Raw genomic sequence first — 20517 nt, forward strand, 5'->3', positions numbered from 1 at the left:
CCATGGAAAGGAGGCCTAACTCTGCACAGGACCATACTTTCGAGGAACAAACACGGTTACTGATTTATTTTCAGCAGTGACCACAGCTGTTTCTAGGAAACTACCACAGACTGGATGTTTTTACAACTCAGGGAGGTTAATTGGAGTTGCAGTTTTTTAAGGATTTTGACAGCTGGAATTTCAGGTTGTAAAGTGTTAGCAGTACAGCGCAGTTTGCCCAAACTTGTTTTGTGTAGCCCTATAGCTATAGACTTTCTGTGCTGCAGGGCACGCAGCTTTCTAGTTGGTGCATTAGTATTTCTCCAGTGATTACTGATCTTCTTACAAGTAAAGCTGCATTTTAATAGATGTGTAGACTGCCATTGCAAATTGCCCTCTGATAATGCAGGTTGCATGTCATGGTTCAAACGCATGGTTCAGAGTCATTGGGCCAGATTTATTAAAGCATTACCGACAGTCTTTTTTTCGTCTTAAAGTGAACCTCCAGATTAAAAATCTACTCAGCAGCACTGAAAAGGCACGGTGTTTCTTTAACCGTTTCACAGCATCAGAACTTTGTTTTTCATACCCAAGCCTAATTTTCAGCTGCTTAGAAGCTAAGCTCCGCCCCATCAAAGAAAACTGCCCGGGCTTGTTGACTAGCAGCTGGGAGGGGTGATCAAGACAGTTGGAACCTCCTTTCAACCAAAAAGATGGCTGCCCCCATGAAAAAGATGGCTGCCCCCATGAAAAAGATGGCTGCCACCATGAAATCACAAACATTTGCCTGTTCTTTTAAAACAGGGTGGGTGAGAGATTATATTACCTATCTATTTTAATAAACATAACTAATGTAACTTAATGACAGTATGTTTGTTTAGGCTGAAGTTCCCCTTTAAACCGTTCTAACCAGCAGGGGAACTGTTCTGAATAAGAAAATCTTTTAACCCTACTCAATAGCGACAGTTTGACGTGGTTTTCTAGAGCTGCACTACAGTTAAGAAAAAAACAGTTAAACGTAAAACCCACCGCTCGTGTAAAAATAGGATGGGATCAGCCACGCAACGCCTGCAGACGCAGATGGCGTGCGTTCCAATTTGGTAATATGAACGGGGCCTAAGGCCTCTCTTGCACTATACACATTGCTGCATGCATTTCAGCAACATGTTTAGTATGAAAAACGTAGAGACACCAGAAGTCAGTAGATGATCCCACGAGTGCACATTACTGTAATACGACTGTATGCTGTCCCATTCAGTGTCAGTGATCTGTGGTGCCGTGGCAGGGGTATGGGTGGATAAGGTGGATTGGGAATACAAACACTGGCAGGGACATTAAGGCTGGATCTACACTATAAGCGCTTCTCTCCCAAGTTTAGTTAAAGTGTATCTGAAGTAACATAAGTATGCACAGTTTCAGGTGCATAAAGCCATGATTTATTAAACCCAGAGCCCACTGTTCTAGCGCAGGGACTCACTGTCTTCTGGCAGGGCTCCTGGCCGTGGGAGAGCACATTTGATCTGGGCACGTGCGAGTAAGGCCTGAGCATGCTTAGTAGAATGAAGCCACTTGTGCATAGCACTTCCTTTCACTGGGCATTCCCAGACTTTACTCATGTCCAGTCTGGCCCTCGGGCACTCTTGCAAGAAACTTATCCAATTGCCGCAAGTCAGATCTGGGGGTGTTGCGCTGGAACGCTGAGCTGTAAGAGGATCTGGCAACGCTGTAGATCATCCAGGCTTCCAACTACTCAAGTTTTGTATGTGCCATATTTTACATACTATAGGATGCAGTGTTAGTGCGTTCTATGGGGCAAAGACAGCCAGTCTCTGCAACTCCCCCTTGCCGCCTCCTGACAGGTCCATAGCGGTGCCGGTGTTCTCCTCTCCCTTTCACCATGCAGAGTTATGTACGGGGAGCGTCTGCCTGCAAGAACGCAGCCGCCATTTCCCCTCAGACTGCAGCAGCGGTACCGCACTTCTGTGTCTTCAGGGCCCTCGCTGGATGTTTGTCCTCTAAACCTAGGTGCCTTTTATGGTCTGAAAAATTCGGTTATTTTATGTTTTTATTTTTAACTCACTTTAGTTACACTTTAAAGTGTTTCCGAGTTGACCTGAGATAGATGTGAATGTACAGTGCCAGGCATACACATAACTAGGCTGTGTTGCTTTTCTTTTTTTTTTTGTTTGAGTTATGGTAGGTACACACTATGAGATTTACTGTCAGATCGATTTATTTCCAACATGTCCGATCTGATTTGTGATCATTATCCGATCGATTTCTGACTGTTTTCCGTTCACTTCCATTGGAAATCATTCGGAAAACTATCTGAAATCAGATCGGACATGTTGAAAATAGTCGATCTGACAGTAAATCTGCCAGAAAATCTCATAGTATGTACCTAGCATTAGACATTCAGGTATGCGAGTGACCGTTTCTCTTCGGTCAGGGATCTAGTTGGACTATAGCGTAGCCCTCACTGATAAGGAATTATAGCCATAAAATGCTTTCTTAGTAGAGAACAGCTTCTGAGTGCAGGGGATAGATAAAGAAGTCAATAGTTAATAAATTTTAGCTCTGGGAAAAGGAAAGACTGTCTAAGCAGAGACAATAAAATATTTAATATACTTTTTTAAGTTTTTAAACACTAGCTAAAACTGTGAAATTTCTAGTCTTTTTTTTTTTTTTTTTAGGAGTAGGAGGATAGATCTGATTTTTATCTCACCAGATAATTTTCACCTTGGATTCACATTACACAATTAAGGTGGCCATACACTGGTCGACTTGCCATCAGATCGACCAACAGATAGATCCCACCCTGATCGAATCTGATCAGAGAGGGATCGTATGGCTACCTTTACTGCAAACAGATTGTTAATTGTCATGATTCCAGCATGAAACCGATTCGCAATCTGTGGAGCTGCCGCTGAAAATCCCCCACCCGCCAGCTATACATTACCTGCTCCGCTGGCGCGAGTCCCCCCCAAACCCCCCCCCCCCCCCCCCCCCCCGTGATATCCGCTGTCTTCCTCTTTGTGCTCGGCTCCAAGTCCGGCTGGCTTCACTGAACTTCCTGTCCGGGGAACAGTAGAGGGCGCTCTACGGCTTAAACTTCCTGCCGGGACAGGAAGTTCAGTGAAGCCAGCCAGAATCGGAGCTCAGTGCGGAGAAGAAGACAGCGGAGACCGGGTGGACTCGCGCCGGCCGGAGCAGGTAATGTATTGCGTCGGTCGTCGGGCATTCGAACGCCGCTATCGACTCACTCCCGACCCGCCGGCGATCAAGCAAAATCTTCCGCACTGACGCATCGACGGGAACGATTGATTTCGAACGGAAATCGATCGTTCTGTCTTCGTTTGCGCACCGATTTCACAGCAGATTCAATCACCGTGATCGAGTCTGCTGTATATGGGCGGGAAAATCGTTATGGGCCCCTTAAAGGAAAGGTTCAGGGACGCTGTGAAAAAAACAAAAATCCAAATCCACTTACCTGGGGCTTCCTCCAGCCCGTGGCAGGCAGGAGGTGCCCTCGTCGCGGCTCCGCAGGCTCCCGGTCTCCTCCGGTGGCCGACCCGACCTGGCCAGGCCGGCTGCTAGGCTGGGCTCTTCTGCGCTCCGATGTTCGTCTCACTGGTGCGCGCTGATGTCATCGGACGTCCTCCGGGCTGTTCTGCGCAGGCTCAGTAGTTCTGAGCCTGCACAGTACAGCCCGGAGGACGTCCGATGACGTCAGCGCACTAGTGAGCCGCACATTGGAGCGCAGAAGAGCCCGACCTGGCAGCCGGCCTGGCCAGGTCGGGCGCGCCACCGGAGGAGACCGGGAGCCTGCGGAGCCGCGACGAGGGCACCTCCTGCCTGCCACGGGCTGGAGGAAGCCCCAGATAAGTGGATTTGGATTTTTGTTTTTTTCACAGCATCCCTGAACCTTCCCTTTAAGACTGGAAGATACCAGGAATATACTATTCAGGGTTAGTGCTATATAGACAATTGTTGATGTTCACTTTTAGTTTTGCATTGAATTGGTGGGTTACAGTTTAGTTTTTGCTGATCTGTGGGATTTTTGCTTTGAGTCATTGAGCTGCCTGTGACAGAACGCAATCAGGAGAAGTGCTACATTTTTAGCAGACCACTTGAGCTTGAAGCAATTTCACACAAAGCAGTACTTGTGTAGAGCAGCTTTTTCAAGTTTAACGCAGCTCTGAAGTTTAATTGGGGGATGGGGGGGGACCAACGGCGTCAACCATGCCGACCGTGACATGCGTATCCGTTTAACCATTCTGAGCAGCCACTGCCTGCCACAAGCATATGCAGGTAATAAGGCCGTTGAGTCTTTCCGTGTCCACACAGACCTACACATAGCCAGGCTTTGATTTAGCAATCGATCAAAGAGGTTGTTTATTGGAAGGAGGAGCTTCTATTCACCACACACGGAAGTATCTTGCTAAGGAATGAGATTCTGAGGGGATTTTATGCTTTAGATCCTGTATTGTGAAGAACAATAACCCAAGCCCTCAGGGTTTTCATGTTGGCTCAATGCTTAAAGCGGATCCAAACCAAACATTTTTTTAAATCAGAATATTTAGTTGCAGCACTCTGACACATACAAAGATAAATAAACACTCCTTCAAGCCTATGAGCATTTCAGTGCATGCTTTTCACCCTTCTCTGTATAACTAGGGTTATACAGGTGGCAGCCATTACTTCTAAGCTTAGTAGGAGGTTTTAAATCATGGGTGTGTCTGTCATCAGCTACCCTCCCTCACAGGGGTGTCGTCTATGTGACATCTTACACAAGATGAGATCACCTCCCCTGTGACCTCATCAGTAGCAGCCTGTGTTTTGTTTATCTCCTCCACCAGTCTGCCAGATTCTGTCCCGACAATATGAAAGGAAGGGAGGGGTTCCTCCAATAAATGTAAAATATTTTATATTTGTCATCATGCAGCTGAAAAAAGGGCTGCTATTTATTATTATAAGTTAGAAAATAGATTTTATTTCTGAAACCTTGTATTTTTAATTTGGGTCCACTTTAATGTCAAACATTAACTTTCTTAGTGTATGCATTGTATAAGGCCTTGTTCACAGCATAAATCGCAATCGCTGACACCAGCGTTTTGCTATTTTTGTGGGCATTTTTTTTTTCCGCGCCTCCCAGCACTTACCTGCGCGTTTGTGATTTTTTTTAATAAAGCACTTTTGCAGAGCGATTAGTTTCTTCACTTCCTGACGTCAGTCATGAAGTGAACTCTTTCACCCAGAAAATAATAAATACAATGTATTTATTCTAAAAAGTGCTCAGGAAATCACTATACAAAGCGCTTTTTCAAGTGCTTTGGGATTTCCCTATACCTTCCATTATAGACAAATTGCCCCCAAATGGTCCAGGCAGCGCTTCTTTGGTGATCGGAATCGAACCGCTCATATGTGAACTCTCTCAGCTGTGAACTCTCTCATAGGGAATCATTCCACAAGTGATTTTAGGGCGATTTTGAAAATCGCCGGCGCTTAAAAGAAACTGAGAGCATCCTGGGTGTTAACAACCCCGAACAAAAGCATTCCATAGTGCTCCTAACTGGCAGATAGGAATGCATTTACTGACAGTCAGTTGATTGATGCAAGTGTTGAAAATACTGCATTTTTTGGACTATAAGACACTTCGGACCATAAGACGCATGTAGGTTTAGAGGACGAAAATCGGGGAAAAATATATACTAAACCTGGTGCTTCCATGGTGAAGGGGCATCTTGTGGCTTATACCCCCTTGTACCTTTTGTGTCCTCCTCTATGCCCCTTTGTGTCCCCCTGTGTCCTCCTCTGCATGGGTACAGTACAGGGAGTCCCTGACATTGTGGTGGGTTGGAGGTTGGTATTGGCAGCCATTTACAAGTCAGGAACTCCCTGCATTTGGACTTTTGGACTATAAGACGCAGTGACTTTTTCCCCCCACTTTTGGGGGAGAAAAGGGGGAGTGTTATGGTCCAAAAAAAAACATTAAGTGACAACGTTTTCGGAAACGCTCATGACAACTGTACTCCACGGCGGACACACAGTAATGGCTGCTACAAGCAATGAGCATTTCCTGTCAGTTTTGTAAATTGTTAGCTGGCTGCAAATTGAAATGAAGACCTTTTCTAAATGACGTTAAAGCGGATCCGAGATGAAAAACTAACTATAACAAGTAACTTGTCTATATATGTTACCTAAAGTTTAGATAGTTTACACAGCAAATCTACCAGTAGCTGCAAACAGCTTTAACAGAATATGATTGATTATTCCTGTGATACAATGACAGCAGCCATGTTGTTTGTAAACATTACACAGAGGCAGGCTTATCTGCATCTTGAGCCATCCGCCTAATCCCCCCTCCTCCCTCCTCCCCTCTGCCTCTGAAATCTCTGGCTAGTAATACCTCCACCTCCTCCTGCCCAGACTGAGCTCCCATGAGCCCTTGCTACTATCTGGAAGTGCCTTGGCTCTCTGAAAACCTGTGGGCGTGGCTTGTGTAGTTTATAGGGAATTAGAGTATTAAAACAAAAACAAATAAGTATTTGGCTTGAGGAATGCCCTATAAACAATAGGAAAGGAACACAATTACGCAATGAGTAAAAGTTCATCTCGGAACTACTTTAACCTCCTTAGCAGTATGCCTGACACAGGAGTCCCCCATGCAGAAAAAATGTCCATCCAATGGCTGAACACCCTCTAGCTAGCACTGGGCTAGCTAGTAAGACTTTCCAGCACCCCTGCATTCCCCCCCCCCCCCCCTCCGATCACCCCTGATTATACATTGCCCCCCCCCCCCATTATACATTACCCCCCCCCCCTGGATCCAGCGATTGGCGCAGCCTTCCTGCACAGCTCAGGTCTCTATGGGGAGGATCGGGTTTGCGCATGACGTCATGTGTGATCCTCCCCATAGAGAAGACCGGAGCTGTGCAGGGAGGCTGTGCCGATCGCTGGATCCAGGCTGGGTAATGTATAAACGGGGGATCGGGGGGGTGCTGGGCATTTGTACTAGTGCTAGCTAGAGGGTTATCAGGCACTGGATCTCTGGGGGGGACTAGCGGGCACAAAATGGCAAAACCTCCTGAGCGGCGTAACACTCAGGAGGTTAAAGGATGTCTGAGGTGACACTTTTAGCAGAAATTAAGTCCATAAATACTTTTTGTAAGGACTCCACACCAGGATCGCTGCCTCTGCCCCCCCTGCGGCTCAGATTTCTCGCAATCAGTCCTGGACTAGGCCTCGACCGCAGTTCACTCTGGCTAACCAATGAACTGCTGATAGTGCTGTGAGTGCGCACTGCGATCAGACGCTTGGAGAGAGTGACAGCATACAGTAAACTGGGCATGTGCAGCAGATAAATATCCGGTTCAGAGGTCACCAACTACTTGTGGTCGGGGTCTAGTCTAGGACTGGTGACTGGATAGTGTGCTGGTTAAGGGCTCCACCTCTGACACAGGAGAACAGGGCTTGAATCTCGTCTCTTGTTCAGTAAGCCAGCATCTATGAAGTAAAATGACCTTGGGCAAGACTCCAGAACACTGCTACTGCTTACAGAGCATTCCCTAGTGGCTGGAGCTCTGGCGAGAACGTGTGCAGGAGCAAGCAGCGGCCGCTGGACTTCATAGACAAATATCTACGTCCCTAGGCAGAAACTGAGGTCCTGCAGCACATAGTTATACCGTCTTAAAGCGGATCCGAGATGAAAAACGAACTATGACAGTGGCATAGCTAAGGATCTGTGGGCCCCGATGCAAGTTTTACAATGGGGCCCCCCCATGCACTCTATACACAACATTTGATATGGCGCACCAAACCTGCCAATGGCAACTACAGTGTCAGAGGTGCAAGAAGGGGATGGGGAGCAGCTTGTTACTGATTACCCCCAAGCACTCTATACATAGCAATCCCTGCCAATGGCAACTACAGTGTCAGAGGAGCAAGAAGGGGATGGGGAACAGCGTGTTACTGATTACCCCAAAGCACTCTATACATAGCAATCCCTGCCAATGGCAACTACAGTGTCAGAGGTGCAAGAAGGTGATGGGGAGCAGCTTGTTACTGATTACCCCCAAGCACTCTATACATAGCAATCCCTGCCAATGGCAACTACAGTGTCAGAGGTACAAGGAGGGGATGGGGAGCAGCTTGTTACTGATTACCCCCAAGCACTCTATACATAGCAATCCCTGCCAATGGCAACTACAGTGTCAGAGGTGCAAGAAGGGGATGGGGAGCAGCTTGTTACTGATTACCCCCAAGCACTCTATACATAGCAATCCCTGCCAATGGCAACTACAGTGTCAGAGGTGCAAGAAGGGGATGGGGAGCAGCTTGTTACTGATTACCCCCAAGCACTCTATACATAGCAATCCCTGCCAATGGCAACTACAGTGTCAGACGTACAAGAAGGGGATGGGGAGCAGCTTGTTATTGATTACCCCCAAGCACTCTATACATAGCAATCCCTGCCAATGGCAACTACAGTGTCAGAGGTGCAAGAAGGGGATGGGGAACACAGCTTGTTACTGATTACCCCCAAGCACTCTATACATAGCAATCCCTGCCAATGGCAACTACAGTGTCAGAGGTGCAAGAAGGGGATGGGGAGCAGCTTGTTATTGATTACCCCCAAGCACTCTATACATAGCAATCCATGCCAATGGCAACTACAGTGTCAGAGGTGCAAGAAGGGGATGGGGAGCAGCTTGTTACTGATTACCCCCAAGCACTCTATACATAGCAATCCCTGCCAATGGCAACTACAGTGTCAGAGGTGCAAGAAGGGGATGGGGAACAGCTGGTTAATGATTACCCCCAAGCATTCTATACATAGCAATCCCTGCCAATGGCAACTACAGTGTCAGAGGTGCAAGAAGGGGGCGGGGAGCAGCTTGTTACTGATTACCCCCAAGCACTCTATACATAGCAATCCCTGCCAATGGCAACTACAGTGTCAGAGGTGCAGGAAGGGGAGGGGGAGGAGCTTGTTACTGATTACCCCCCAAGCACTCTATACATAGCAATCCCTGCCAATGGCAACTACAGTGTCAGAGGTGCAAGAAGGGGATGGGGAGCAGCTTGTTATTGATTACCCCCAAGCACTCTATACATAGCAATCCATGCCAATGGCAACTACAGTGTCAGAGGTGCAAGAAGGGGATGGGGAGCAGCTTGTTACTGATTGCCATTGGCAGGGATTGCTATGTATAGAGTGCTTGGGGGTAATCAGTAACAAGCTGCTCCCCATCCCCTTCTTGCACCTCTGACACTGTAGTTGCCATTGGCAGGGATTGCTATGTATAGAGTGCTTGGGGGTAACTACAGTGTCAGAGGTGCAAGAAGGGGATGGGGAACAGCTGGTTAATGATTACCCCCAAGCATTCTATACATAGCAATCCCTGCCAATGGCAACTACAGTGTCAGAGGTGCAAGAAGGGGGCGGGGAGCAGCTTGTTACTGATTACCCCCAAGCACTCTATACATAGCAATCCCTGCCAATGGCAACTACAGTGTCAGAGGTGCAAGAAGGGGATGGGGAACAGCTGGTTAATGATTACCCCCAAGCATTCTATACATAGCAATCCCTGCCAATGGCAACTACAGTGTCAGAGGTGCAAGAAGGGGGCGGGGAGCAGCTTGTTACTGATTACCCCCAAGCACTCTATACATAGCAATCCCTGCCAATGGCAACTACAGTGTCAGAGGTGCAGGAAGGGGAGGGGGAGGAGCTTGTTACTGATTACCCCCCAAGCACTCTATACATAGCAATCCCTGCCAATGGCAACTACAGTGTCAGAGGTACAAGAAGGGGATGGGGAGCAGCTTGTTACTGATTACCCCCAAGCACTCTATACATAGCAATCCCTGCCAATGGCAACTACAGTGTCAGAGGAGCAAGAAGGGGGCGGGGAGCAGCTTGTTACTGATTACCCCCAAGCATTCTATACATAGCAATCCCTGCCAATGGCAACTACAGTGTCAGAGGTGCAAGAAGGGGGCGGGGAGCAGCTTGTTACTGATTACCCCCAAGCACTCTATACATAGCAATCCCTGCCAATGGCAACTACAGTGTCAGAGGTGCAGGAAGGGGAGGGGGAGGAGCTTGTTACTGATTACCCCCCAAGCACTCTATACATAGCAATCCCTGCCAATGGCAACTACAGTGTCAGAGGTACAAGAAGGGGATGGGGAGCAGCTTGTTACTGATTACCCCCAAGCACTCTATACATAGCAATCCCTGCCAATGGCAACTACAGTGTCAGAGGTGCAGGAAGGGGAGGGGGAGGAGCTTGTTACTGATTACCCCCCAAGCACTCTATACATAGCAATCCCTGCCAATGGCAACTACAGTGTCAGAGGTGCAAGAAGGGGATGGGGAGCAGCGTGTTACTGATTACCCCCAAGCACTGTATACATAGCAACCCCTGCCAATGGCAACTACAGTGTCAGAGGTACAAGAAGGGGATGGGGAGCAGCTTGTTACTGATTACCCCCAAGCACTCTATACATAGCAATCCCTGCCAATGGCAACTACAGTGTCAGAGGTACAAGAAGGGGATGGGAAGCAGCTTGTTATTGATTACCCCCAAGCACTCTATACATAGCAATCCCTGCCAATGGCAACTACAGTGTCAGAGGTGCAAGAAGGGGATGGGAAGCAGCTTGTTATTGATTACCCCCAAGCACTCTATACATAGCAATCCCTGCCAATGGCAACTACAGTGTCAGGGGTGTAAGAAGGTGCTGGGGAGCAGCTTGTTACTGATTACCCCCCAAGCACTCTATACATAGCAATCCCTGCCAATGGCAACTACAGTGTCAGAGGTACAAGAAGGGGATGGGAAGCAGCTTGTTATTGATTACCCCCAAGCACTCTATACATAGCAATCCCTGCCAATGGCAACTACAGTGTCAGAGGTGCAAGAAGGGGATGGGAAGCAGCTTGTTACTGATTACCCCCAAGCACTCTATACATAGCAATCCCTGCCAATGGCAACTACAGTGTCAGAGGAGCAAGAAGGGGATGGGGAGCAGCTTGTTACTGATTACCCCCCAAGCACTCTATACATAGCAATCCCTGCCAATGGCAACTACAGTGTCAGAGGTGCAAGAAGGGGATGGGAAGCAGCTTGTTACTGATTACCCCCAAGCACTCTATACATAGCAATCCCTGCCAATGGCAACTACAGTGTCAGAGGTGCAAGAAGGGGATGGGAAGCAGCTTGTTACTGATTACCCCCAAGCACTCTATACATAGCAATCCCTGCCAATGGCAACTACAGTGTCAGAGGAGCAAGAAGGGGATGGGGAGCAGCTTGTTACTGATTACCCCCCAAGCACTCTATACATAGCAATCCCTGCCAATGGCAGCTACAGTGTCAGAGGTGCAAGAAGGGGATGGGGAGCAGCTTGTTACTGATTACCCCCAAGCACTCTATACATAGCAATCCCTGCCAATGGCAACTACAGTGTCAGAGGAGCAAGAAGGGGATGGGGAGCAGCTTGTTATTGATTACCCCCAAGCACTCTATACATAGCAATCCCTGCCAATGGCAACTACAGTGTCAGAGGTGCAAGAAGGGGATGGGGAGCAGCTTGTTACTGATTACCCCCAAGCACTCTATACATAGCAATCCCTGCCAATGGCAACTACAGTGTCAGAGGAGCAAGAATGGGATGGGGAACAGCTTGTTACTGATTACCCCCAAGCACTCTATACATAGCAATCCCTGCCAATGGCAACTACAGTGTCAGAGGTACAAGAAGGGGATGGGGGGCAGCTTGTTACTGATTACCCCCAAGCACTCTATACATAGCAATCCCTGCCAATGGCAACTACAGTGTCAGAGGTGCAAGAAGGGGGCGGGGAGCAGCTTGTTACTGATTACCCCCAAGCACTCTATACATAGCAATCCCTGCCAATGGCAACTACAGTGTCAGAGGTGCAAGAAGGGGGCGGGGAGCAGCTTGTTACTGATTACCCCCCAAGCACTCTATACATAGCAATCCCTGCCAATGGCAACTACAGTGTCAGAGGTGCAAGAAGGGGATGGGGAGCAGCTTGTTACTGATTACCCCCAAGCACTCTATACATAGCAATCCCTGCCAATGGCAACTACAGTGTCAGAGGAGCAAGAATGGGATGGGGAACAGCTTGTTACTGATTACCCCCAAGCACTCTATACATAGCAATCCCTGCCAATGGCAACTACAGTGTCAGAGGTACAAGAAGGGGATGGGGGGCAGCTTGTTACTGATTACCCCCAAGCACTCTATACATAGCAATCCCTGCCAATGGCAACTACAGTGTCAGAGGTGCAAGAAGGGGATGGGGAACAGTTTGTTACTGATTACCCCCAAGCACTCTATACATAGCAATCCCTGCCAATGGCAACTACAGTGTCAGAGGTGCAAGAAGGGGGCGGGGAGCAGCTTGTTACTGATTACCCCCAAGCACTCTATACATAGCAATCCCTGCCAATGGCAACTACAGTGTCAGAGGTGCAAGAAGGGGATGGGGAACAGCTTGTTACTGATTACCCCCAAGCACTCTATACATAGCAATCCCTGCCAATGACAACTACAGTGTCAGAGGTGCAAGAGGGGGATGGGGAGCAGCTTGTTACTGATTACCCCCAAGCACTCTATACATAGCAATCCCTGCCAATGGCAACTACAGTGTCAGAGGTGCAAGAAGGGGGCGGGGAGCAGCTTGTTACTGATTACCCCCAAGCACTCTATACATAGCAATCCCTGCCAATGGCAACTACAGTGTCAGAGGTGCAAGAAGGGGATGGGGAACAGCTTGTTACTGATTACCCCCAAGCACTCTATACATAGCAATCCCTGCCAATGGCAACTACAGTGTCAGAGGTGCAAGAAGGGGATGGGGAACAGTTTGTTACTGATTACCCCCAAGCACTCTATACATAGCAATCCCTGCCAATGGCAACTACAGTGTCAGAGGTGCAAGAAGGGGGCGGGGAGCAGCTTGTTACTGATTACCCCCAAGCACTCTATACATAGCAATCCCTGCCAATGGCAACTACAGTGTCAGAGGTGCAAGAAGGGGATGGGGAACAGCTTGTTACTGATTACCCCCAAGCACTCTATACATAGCAATCCCTGCCAATGACAACTACAGTGTCAGAGGTGCAAGAGGGGGATGGGGAGCAGCTTGTTACTGATTACCCCCAAGCACTCTATACATAGCAATCCCTGCCAATGGCAACTACAGTGTCAGAGGTGCAAGAAGGGGGCGGGGAGCAGCTTGTTACTGATTACCCCCAAGCACTCTATACATAGCAATCCCTGCCAATGGCAACTACAGTGTCAGAGGTGCAAGAAGGGGATGGGGAACAGCTTGTTACTGATTACCCCCAAGCACTCTATACATAGCAATCCCTGCCAATGGCAACTACAGTGTCAGAGGAGCAAGAAGGGGATGGGGAGCAGCTTGTTACTGATTACCCCCAAGCACTCTATACATAGCAATCCCTGCCAATGGCAACTACAGTGTCAGAGGTGCAAGAAGGGGATGGGGAACAGCGTGTTACTGATTACCCCCAAGCACTCTATACATAGCAATCCCTGCCAATGGCAACTACAGTGTCAGAGGTGCAAGAAGGGGATGGGGAACAGCTTGTTACTGATTACCCCCAAGCACTCTATACATAGCAATCCCTGCCAATGGCAACTACAGTGTCAGAGGAGCAAGAAGGGGATGGGGAGCAGCTTGTTACTGATTACCCCCAAGCACTCTATACATAGCAATCCCTGCCAATGGCAACTACAGTGTCAGAGGTGCAAGAAGGGGATGGGGAACAGCGTGTTACTGATTACCCCCAAGCACTCTATACATAGCAATCCCTGCCAATGGCAACTACAGTGTCAGAGGTGCAAGAAGGGGATGGGGAACAGCTTGTTACTGATTACCCCCAAGCACTCTATACATAGCAATCCCTGCCAATGACAACTACAGTGTCAGAGGTGCAAGAAGGGGATGGGGAACAGCGTGTTACTGATTACCCCCAAGCACTCTATACATAGCAATCCCTGCCAATGGCAACTACAGTGTCAGAGGTGCAAGAAGGGGATGGGGAACAGCTTGTTACTGATTACCCCCAAGCACTCTATACATAGCAATCCCTGCCAATGGCAACTACAGTGTCAGAGGTGCAAGAAGGGGATGGGGAACAGCTTGTTACTGATTACCCCCAAGCACTCTATACATAGCAATCCCTGCCAATGGCAACTACAGTGTCAGAGGTGCAAGAAGGGGATGGGGAACAGCTTGTTACTGATTACCCCCAAGCACTCTATACATAGCAATCCCTGCCAATGGCAACTACAGTGTCAGAGGTGCAAGAAGGGGATGGGGAGCAGCTTGTTACTGATTACCCCCAAGCCCTCTATACATAGCAATCCCTGCCAATGGCAACTACAGTGTCAGAGGGGCAAGAAGGGGATGGGGAGCAGCTTGTTACTGATTACCCCCAAGCACTCTATACATAGCAATCCCTGCCAATGGCAACTACAGTGTCAGAGGTGCAAGAAGGGGATGGGGAACAGCGTGTTACTGATTACCCCCAAGCACTCTATACATAGCAATCCCTGCCAATGGCAACTACAGTGTCAGAGGTGCAAGAAGGGGATGGGGAACAGCTTGTTACTGATTACCCCCAAGCACTCTATACATAGCAATCCCTGCCAATGGCAACTACAGTGTCAGAGGAGCAAGAAGGGGATGGGGAGCAGCTTGTTACTGATTACCCCCAAGCACTCTATACATAGCAATCCCTGCCAATGGCAACTACAGTGTCAGAGGTGCAAGAAGGGGATGGGGAACAGCGTGTTACTGATTACCCCCAAGCACTCTATACATAGCAATCCCTGCCAATGGCAACTACAGTGTCAGAGGTGCAAGAAGGGGATGGGGAACAGCGTGTTACTGATTACCCCCAAGCACTCTATACATAGCAATCCCTGCCAATGGCAACTACAGTGTCAGAGGTGCAAGAAGGGGATGGGGAACAGCTTGTTACTGATTACCCCCAAGCACTCTATACATAGCAATCCCTGCCAATGGCAACTACAGTGTCAGAGGTGCAAGAAGGGGATGGGGAACAGCTTGTTACTGATTACCCCCAAGCACTCTATACATAGCAATCCCTGCCAATGGCAACTACAGTGTCAGAGGTGCAAGAAGGGGATGGGGAACAGCTTGTTACTGATTACCCCCAAGCACTCTATACATAGCAATCCCTGCCAATGGCAACTACAGTGTCAGAGGTGCAAGAAGGGGATGGGGAGCAGCTTGTTACTGATTACCCCCAAGCCCTCTATACATAGCAATCCCTGCCAATGGCAACTACAGTGTCAGAGGGGCAAGAAGGGGATGGGGAGCAGCTTGTTACTGATTACCCCCAAGCACTCTATACATAGCAATCCCTGCCAATGGCAACTACAGTGTCAGAGGTGCAAGAAGGGGATGGGGAGCAGCTTGTTACTGATTACTACTATTCAAAGTATCTATAGAAGTGATTAGTACCAGCACAGGACCAATAGAGAGCTAATACTGCAGTTGAGGCAGGGCCCTTCTGGCACAAGGGTCCCAATGCGATCGCAACCACTGCAACCCCTATTGCTACGCCCCTGCACCCCCCCCCCATCTTCCATTGGCTCATGCTCTATAATGATCACCAGGCCACACCCCTGTGCAGAGAGCTGTATCGCTGACCTGTTTGTGCATTATAACCGGTTCCACTGTCAAGGTAAATGGAAATGATTGTGTAAACACTTAGGCCTCGTTCTCATCAGGGCCGTTTCTGTGCACTTTTCACAGCGCAATGCCCTGTGTGTTCTGCAAGGTATTGATACTCCCATGTCCATGTGCCTGGTTCACATCTATGCGCTGCGATATAAAAACGTAGTGTTGCTGCATTTCTGTGCGTTGAATGAATGCATTTTTTTTTTAGCGCACAGAAGCGCAAGCGTTTTTACTCCTATTTGGGGAAAAAAATACATACGTATGAAAACAAAGCTTAAGGCCCCATTTACATTGCACGCTTTGCCGTGCGTGTTTAGGCAACGCGTGTGAAAGGCAGAGATGAATAGACTGCACTGTCTGATGTTCACACTGCAAGCGTTCCGGACTAGTGCGGTCCGCGAACGCATGCTGCACGCATTTTTTTTTCTGAAACGCGCAGTTGTTTGAGGTATGAGGTATGAGCCACGCAACACATGCATGCGCAGATGGCGTGCATTTGTACACGTTGTTCCGATCGCACGGCCATCTGCGTTTGGTAATATGAACGAGGCCTTACTGAGAACTGCTACAATAAGCAAAAATGCTTAAAGCGGATCCGAGATGAAAAACTAACTAACAAGTAACTTGTCTATATATCTTATTTAAAGTTTAGATAGTTTACACAGCATATCTAGCTGCAAACAGCTTCAACAGTTTATTATTATTTATTCCTGTGATACAATGAGGGCAGTCATGTTCTGTTTGTCACATTACACAGGCTGAGGGCTGGAGATGCTATCAGCTTGCCTGTGTGTAAATTCAGTCCCCTCCCCTCTGCCTCTGAAATCTCTGGCTAGTAACCTCCTCCTCCTCCTGCCCAGACTGAGCTCCCATAAGCCCTTGCTACAGTGCCAAGGCACAAAAGGAGCTGTGGGCGAGGCTTGTTTAGTTTATAGGGAATTAAAGTATTAAAACAAAACAAAAAAAGTGGCTTGAGGAATGCCCTATAAACTATATGAAAGGAACACAATTATGCAATGAGTAAAAGTTTATCTCTGATCCACTTTAAAAAAAAAATAAAAAAAAAATAAAAAGTGCAACGCACGGAAACGCTAATTAAAACGTGTGCTAGCGCATGCGGTTTTCATCATGTGCTTTTACATGTTTTTCAACGCAACCCGATGTGAATGAGGCCTTAACCTAAAAACTGCACCTGCTGTGTGAAGGTTGGAAGGTGCTCTTTGTTGTCTTCACAGAAAATACCGTCTCTGCGCTGCGATTCTGAGACAGGAATACTTGGCCAGTGACCTGGAACAATAATGCAGAGCAGGAAAGTCAGAATATCTGATTTGCATACTTGCTCCAGGTGTTGGGGGGGGGGGGGGGGGCTGCAATGACGACCTCCGTATTTTGCTTACGATGCGTTTACTTTTAGTGACCTGGATGCAGCGTTCAGCCGTGTGTGAGCAAAACTTGGCGTCCCCGTTGCTACACTCGGCTTCCTCGACTACTAAACAAGCATTCTGAAATGCGTGACAAGGTGTTCAGAGGAAGAATAGAGCTGCCTCGTAGGCACGGGGCCATTTCAATTCAGGAACAGATTTTGGCAGTTGGAGAGCAGGAAGTGTTAAAAACAAATGAACAGAAGAGCATTTTTAACGTTCCAAGCATTTTTCTTGTGAACTTGACACTGTTGTGATAGTTTCTGTTTTCTTAAAAATGGTATGCGTGTTCCAGCCAAAAAGGAGTCCTCCTGGGCCTGCGTGCATTCAGATGAGTGTGATGCAGGAAGCCCGATCGCAGCAGGCTGGATGGTAATACTGCCTCGATCTTTCAGCATTATGGGAGACTGTTGTAGTGAAGACCTAGGCCTCGTTTCCCCTTGCTCAAATGACGGCTGTGTTTTTGGCAACGTGCAGATAGGGTTTGTTTACAATGTGCGTTTTGTTTTGCTTTTGTTTGTTTTTTTTAAGCACTGGCGGTTTTTGAAATCGGCGATTTGTGCAATGATTTCCTTTGAACGTGTTAATACATGGGCTCTCTGCTTTCTATTGAATTGCAAAAGTGGCTCCTGTACCGTTTTCTGAGTGTTTGTTTTCAATAGAAACTATACGGAAAGCGCTTCAGAAAGTGCTGTGAATTGCGATTTGCTGAGCGCTTTAATGAATAAATACATTGTATTTATTAATTTCCGGGTCAAAGAGTTCACTTCCTGACTGACGTCCTAGCTTTCATAGCTGAAGTTGTGGGAGGATATGAAACCATTCTGGATGATATAACGCAAAACGCTTCATAATGAAACATGTCAAAAGAAATAAAAAAAAATCAAACTGCTGTTTTCATAAAACCTTTAACTTGCCATCTTTCAAAGCTATAATTTTTCAGAAAGTAAGAATTTTTTAAAAGTTGGATCACAGACCTGATTTCATAAAAAATTGGGGTCATTTTTAAAAAAGGTTTCAAGTCTGTTAAGTTAAAGCCCTATGCCAGAGGTGCTTTATATAGCACTGACATCTTCTGCAGCACATTACAGAGTACATAGTCATGCCACTGACTGCCCTCAGAGGAGCTCACACTCTAATCCTGTCATAGTCATAGTGTAATGTCCTACCATATTATTATTATGTATTTAAATAGCACTGACATCTTCTGCAGCACATTACAGAGTACATAGTCATGTCACTGACTGTCCTCAGAGGAGCTCACACTCTGATCCTACCATAGTCATAGTCTAATGTCCTACCATATTATTATTATGTATTTATATAGCACTGACATCTCCTGCAGCACATTACAGAGTACATAGTCATGCCACTGACTGTCCTCGGAGGAGCTCACAATCTAATCCTACCATAGTCATTGTCCAATGTCCTACCATATTATTATTATGTATTTATAAAGCACTGACATCTTCTGCAGCACATTACAGAGCACATAGTCATGTCACTGACTGTCCTCAGAGGAGCTCACACTCTAATCCTACCATAGTCATAGTCTAATGTCCTACCATATTATTATTATGTATTTATATAGCACTGACATCTCCTGCAGCACATTACAGAGTACATAGTCATGCCACTGACTGTCCTCGGAGGAGCTCACACTCTAATCTTACCATAGTCCTAGCCTAATGTCCTACCATATTAGTATGTATTTATATAGCACTGACATCTCATGCAGCGCATTACAGAGTACATAGTCATGTCACTGACTGTCCTCAGAGGAGCTCACAATCTAATCCTACCATAGTCATAGTCTAATGTCCTACCATATTAGTATGTATTTATATAGCACTGACATCTCATGCAGCGCATTACAGAGTACATAGTCATGTCACTGACTGTCCTCAGAGGAGCTCACAATCTAATCCTACCATAGTCATTATCCAATGTCCTACCATATTATTATTATGTATTTAAATAGCACTGACATCTTCTGCAGCACATTACAGAGTACATAGTCATGTCACTGACTGTCCTCAGAGGAGCTCACACTCTGATCCTACCATAGTCATAGTCTAATGTCCTGCCATATTATTATGTATTTATATAGCACTGACATCTTCTGCAGCACATTACAGAGTACATAGTCATGTCACTGACTGTCCTCAGAGGAGCTCACACTCTAATCCTACCATAGTCCTAGTCTAATGTCCTACCATATTATTATTATGTATTTATATAGCACTGATATCTCATGCAGCGCATTACAGAGTACATAGTCATGTCACTGACTGTCCTCAGGGGAGCTCACACTCTAATCCTGCCATAGTCATAGTGTAATGTCCTACCATATTATTATTATGTATTTATATAGCACTGACACCTTCTGCAGCACATTACAGAGTACATAGTCATGTCACTGACTGTCCTCAGAGGAGCTCACACTCTAATCCTACCATAGTCATAGTGTAATGTCCTACCATATTATTATTATGTATTTATATAGCACTGACATCTTCTGCAGCACATTACAGAGTACATAGTCATGTCACTGACTGTCCTCAGAGGAGCTGACAATCTAATCCTACCATAGTCATAGTGTAATGTCCTACCATATTATTATTATGTATTTATATAGCACTGACATCTCCTGCAGCACATTACAGAGTACATAGTCATGTCACTGACTGTCCTCAGAGGAGCTGACAATCTAATCCTACCATAGTCATAGTCTAATGTCCTACCATATTATTATGTATTTATATAGCACTGACATCTTCTGCAGCACATTACAGAGTACATAGTCATGTCACTGACTGTCCTCAGAGGAGCTCACACTCTAATCCTACCATAATCATAGTGTAATGTCCTACCATATTATTATGTATTTATATAGCACGGACATCTTCTGCAGCACATTACGGAGTACGTAGTCATGTCACTGACTGTCCTCAGAGGAGCTCACACTCAAATCCTACCATAGTCATAGTCTAATGTCCTACCATATTATTATTATTATGTATTTATATAGCACTGACATCTTCTGCAGCACATTACAGAGTACATAGCCATGTCACTGACTGTCCTCAGAGGAGCTCACACTCTAATCCTACCATAGTCATAGTCTAATGTCCTACCATATTATTATGTATTTATATAGCACTGACATCTTCTGCAGCACATTACAGAGTACATAGCCATGTCACTGACTGTCCTCAGAGGAGCTCACACTCTAATCCTACCATAGTCATAGTCTAATGTCCTACCATATTATTATGTATTTATATAGCACTGACATCTTCTGCAGCACATTACAGAGTACATAGTCATGTCACTGACTGT

At 46.8% G+C, this 20517-nt stretch overlaps 1 protein-coding gene across 9 annotated transcripts in view; it reads left to right on the top strand.

Annotated features, from left to right (window-relative positions):
- Positions 1–20517, top strand: part of LCOR (ligand dependent nuclear receptor corepressor) — a 202590-nt gene that overhangs the window by 80859 nt on the left and 101214 nt on the right. Inside the window, exon 1 of one of the 9 annotated variants that reach the window (XM_068255426.1) lies at positions 39–184. The exons of the other annotated variants lie outside the window; for them this stretch is intronic. Coding sequence (XP_068111527.1) covers positions 115–184 — 70 coding nt within the window. The 5' untranslated portion in view covers positions 39–114. Of the gene's footprint in view, positions 1–38; positions 185–20517 lie in introns of those variants that run through there. 9 annotated transcript variants of the gene reach the window in all.

This window comes from Hyperolius riggenbachi, chromosome 10 (genome assembly GCF_040937935.1).
Source record: "Hyperolius riggenbachi isolate aHypRig1 chromosome 10, aHypRig1.pri, whole genome shotgun sequence".
Taxonomy (NCBI): domain Eukaryota; kingdom Metazoa; phylum Chordata; class Amphibia; order Anura; family Hyperoliidae; genus Hyperolius; species Hyperolius riggenbachi.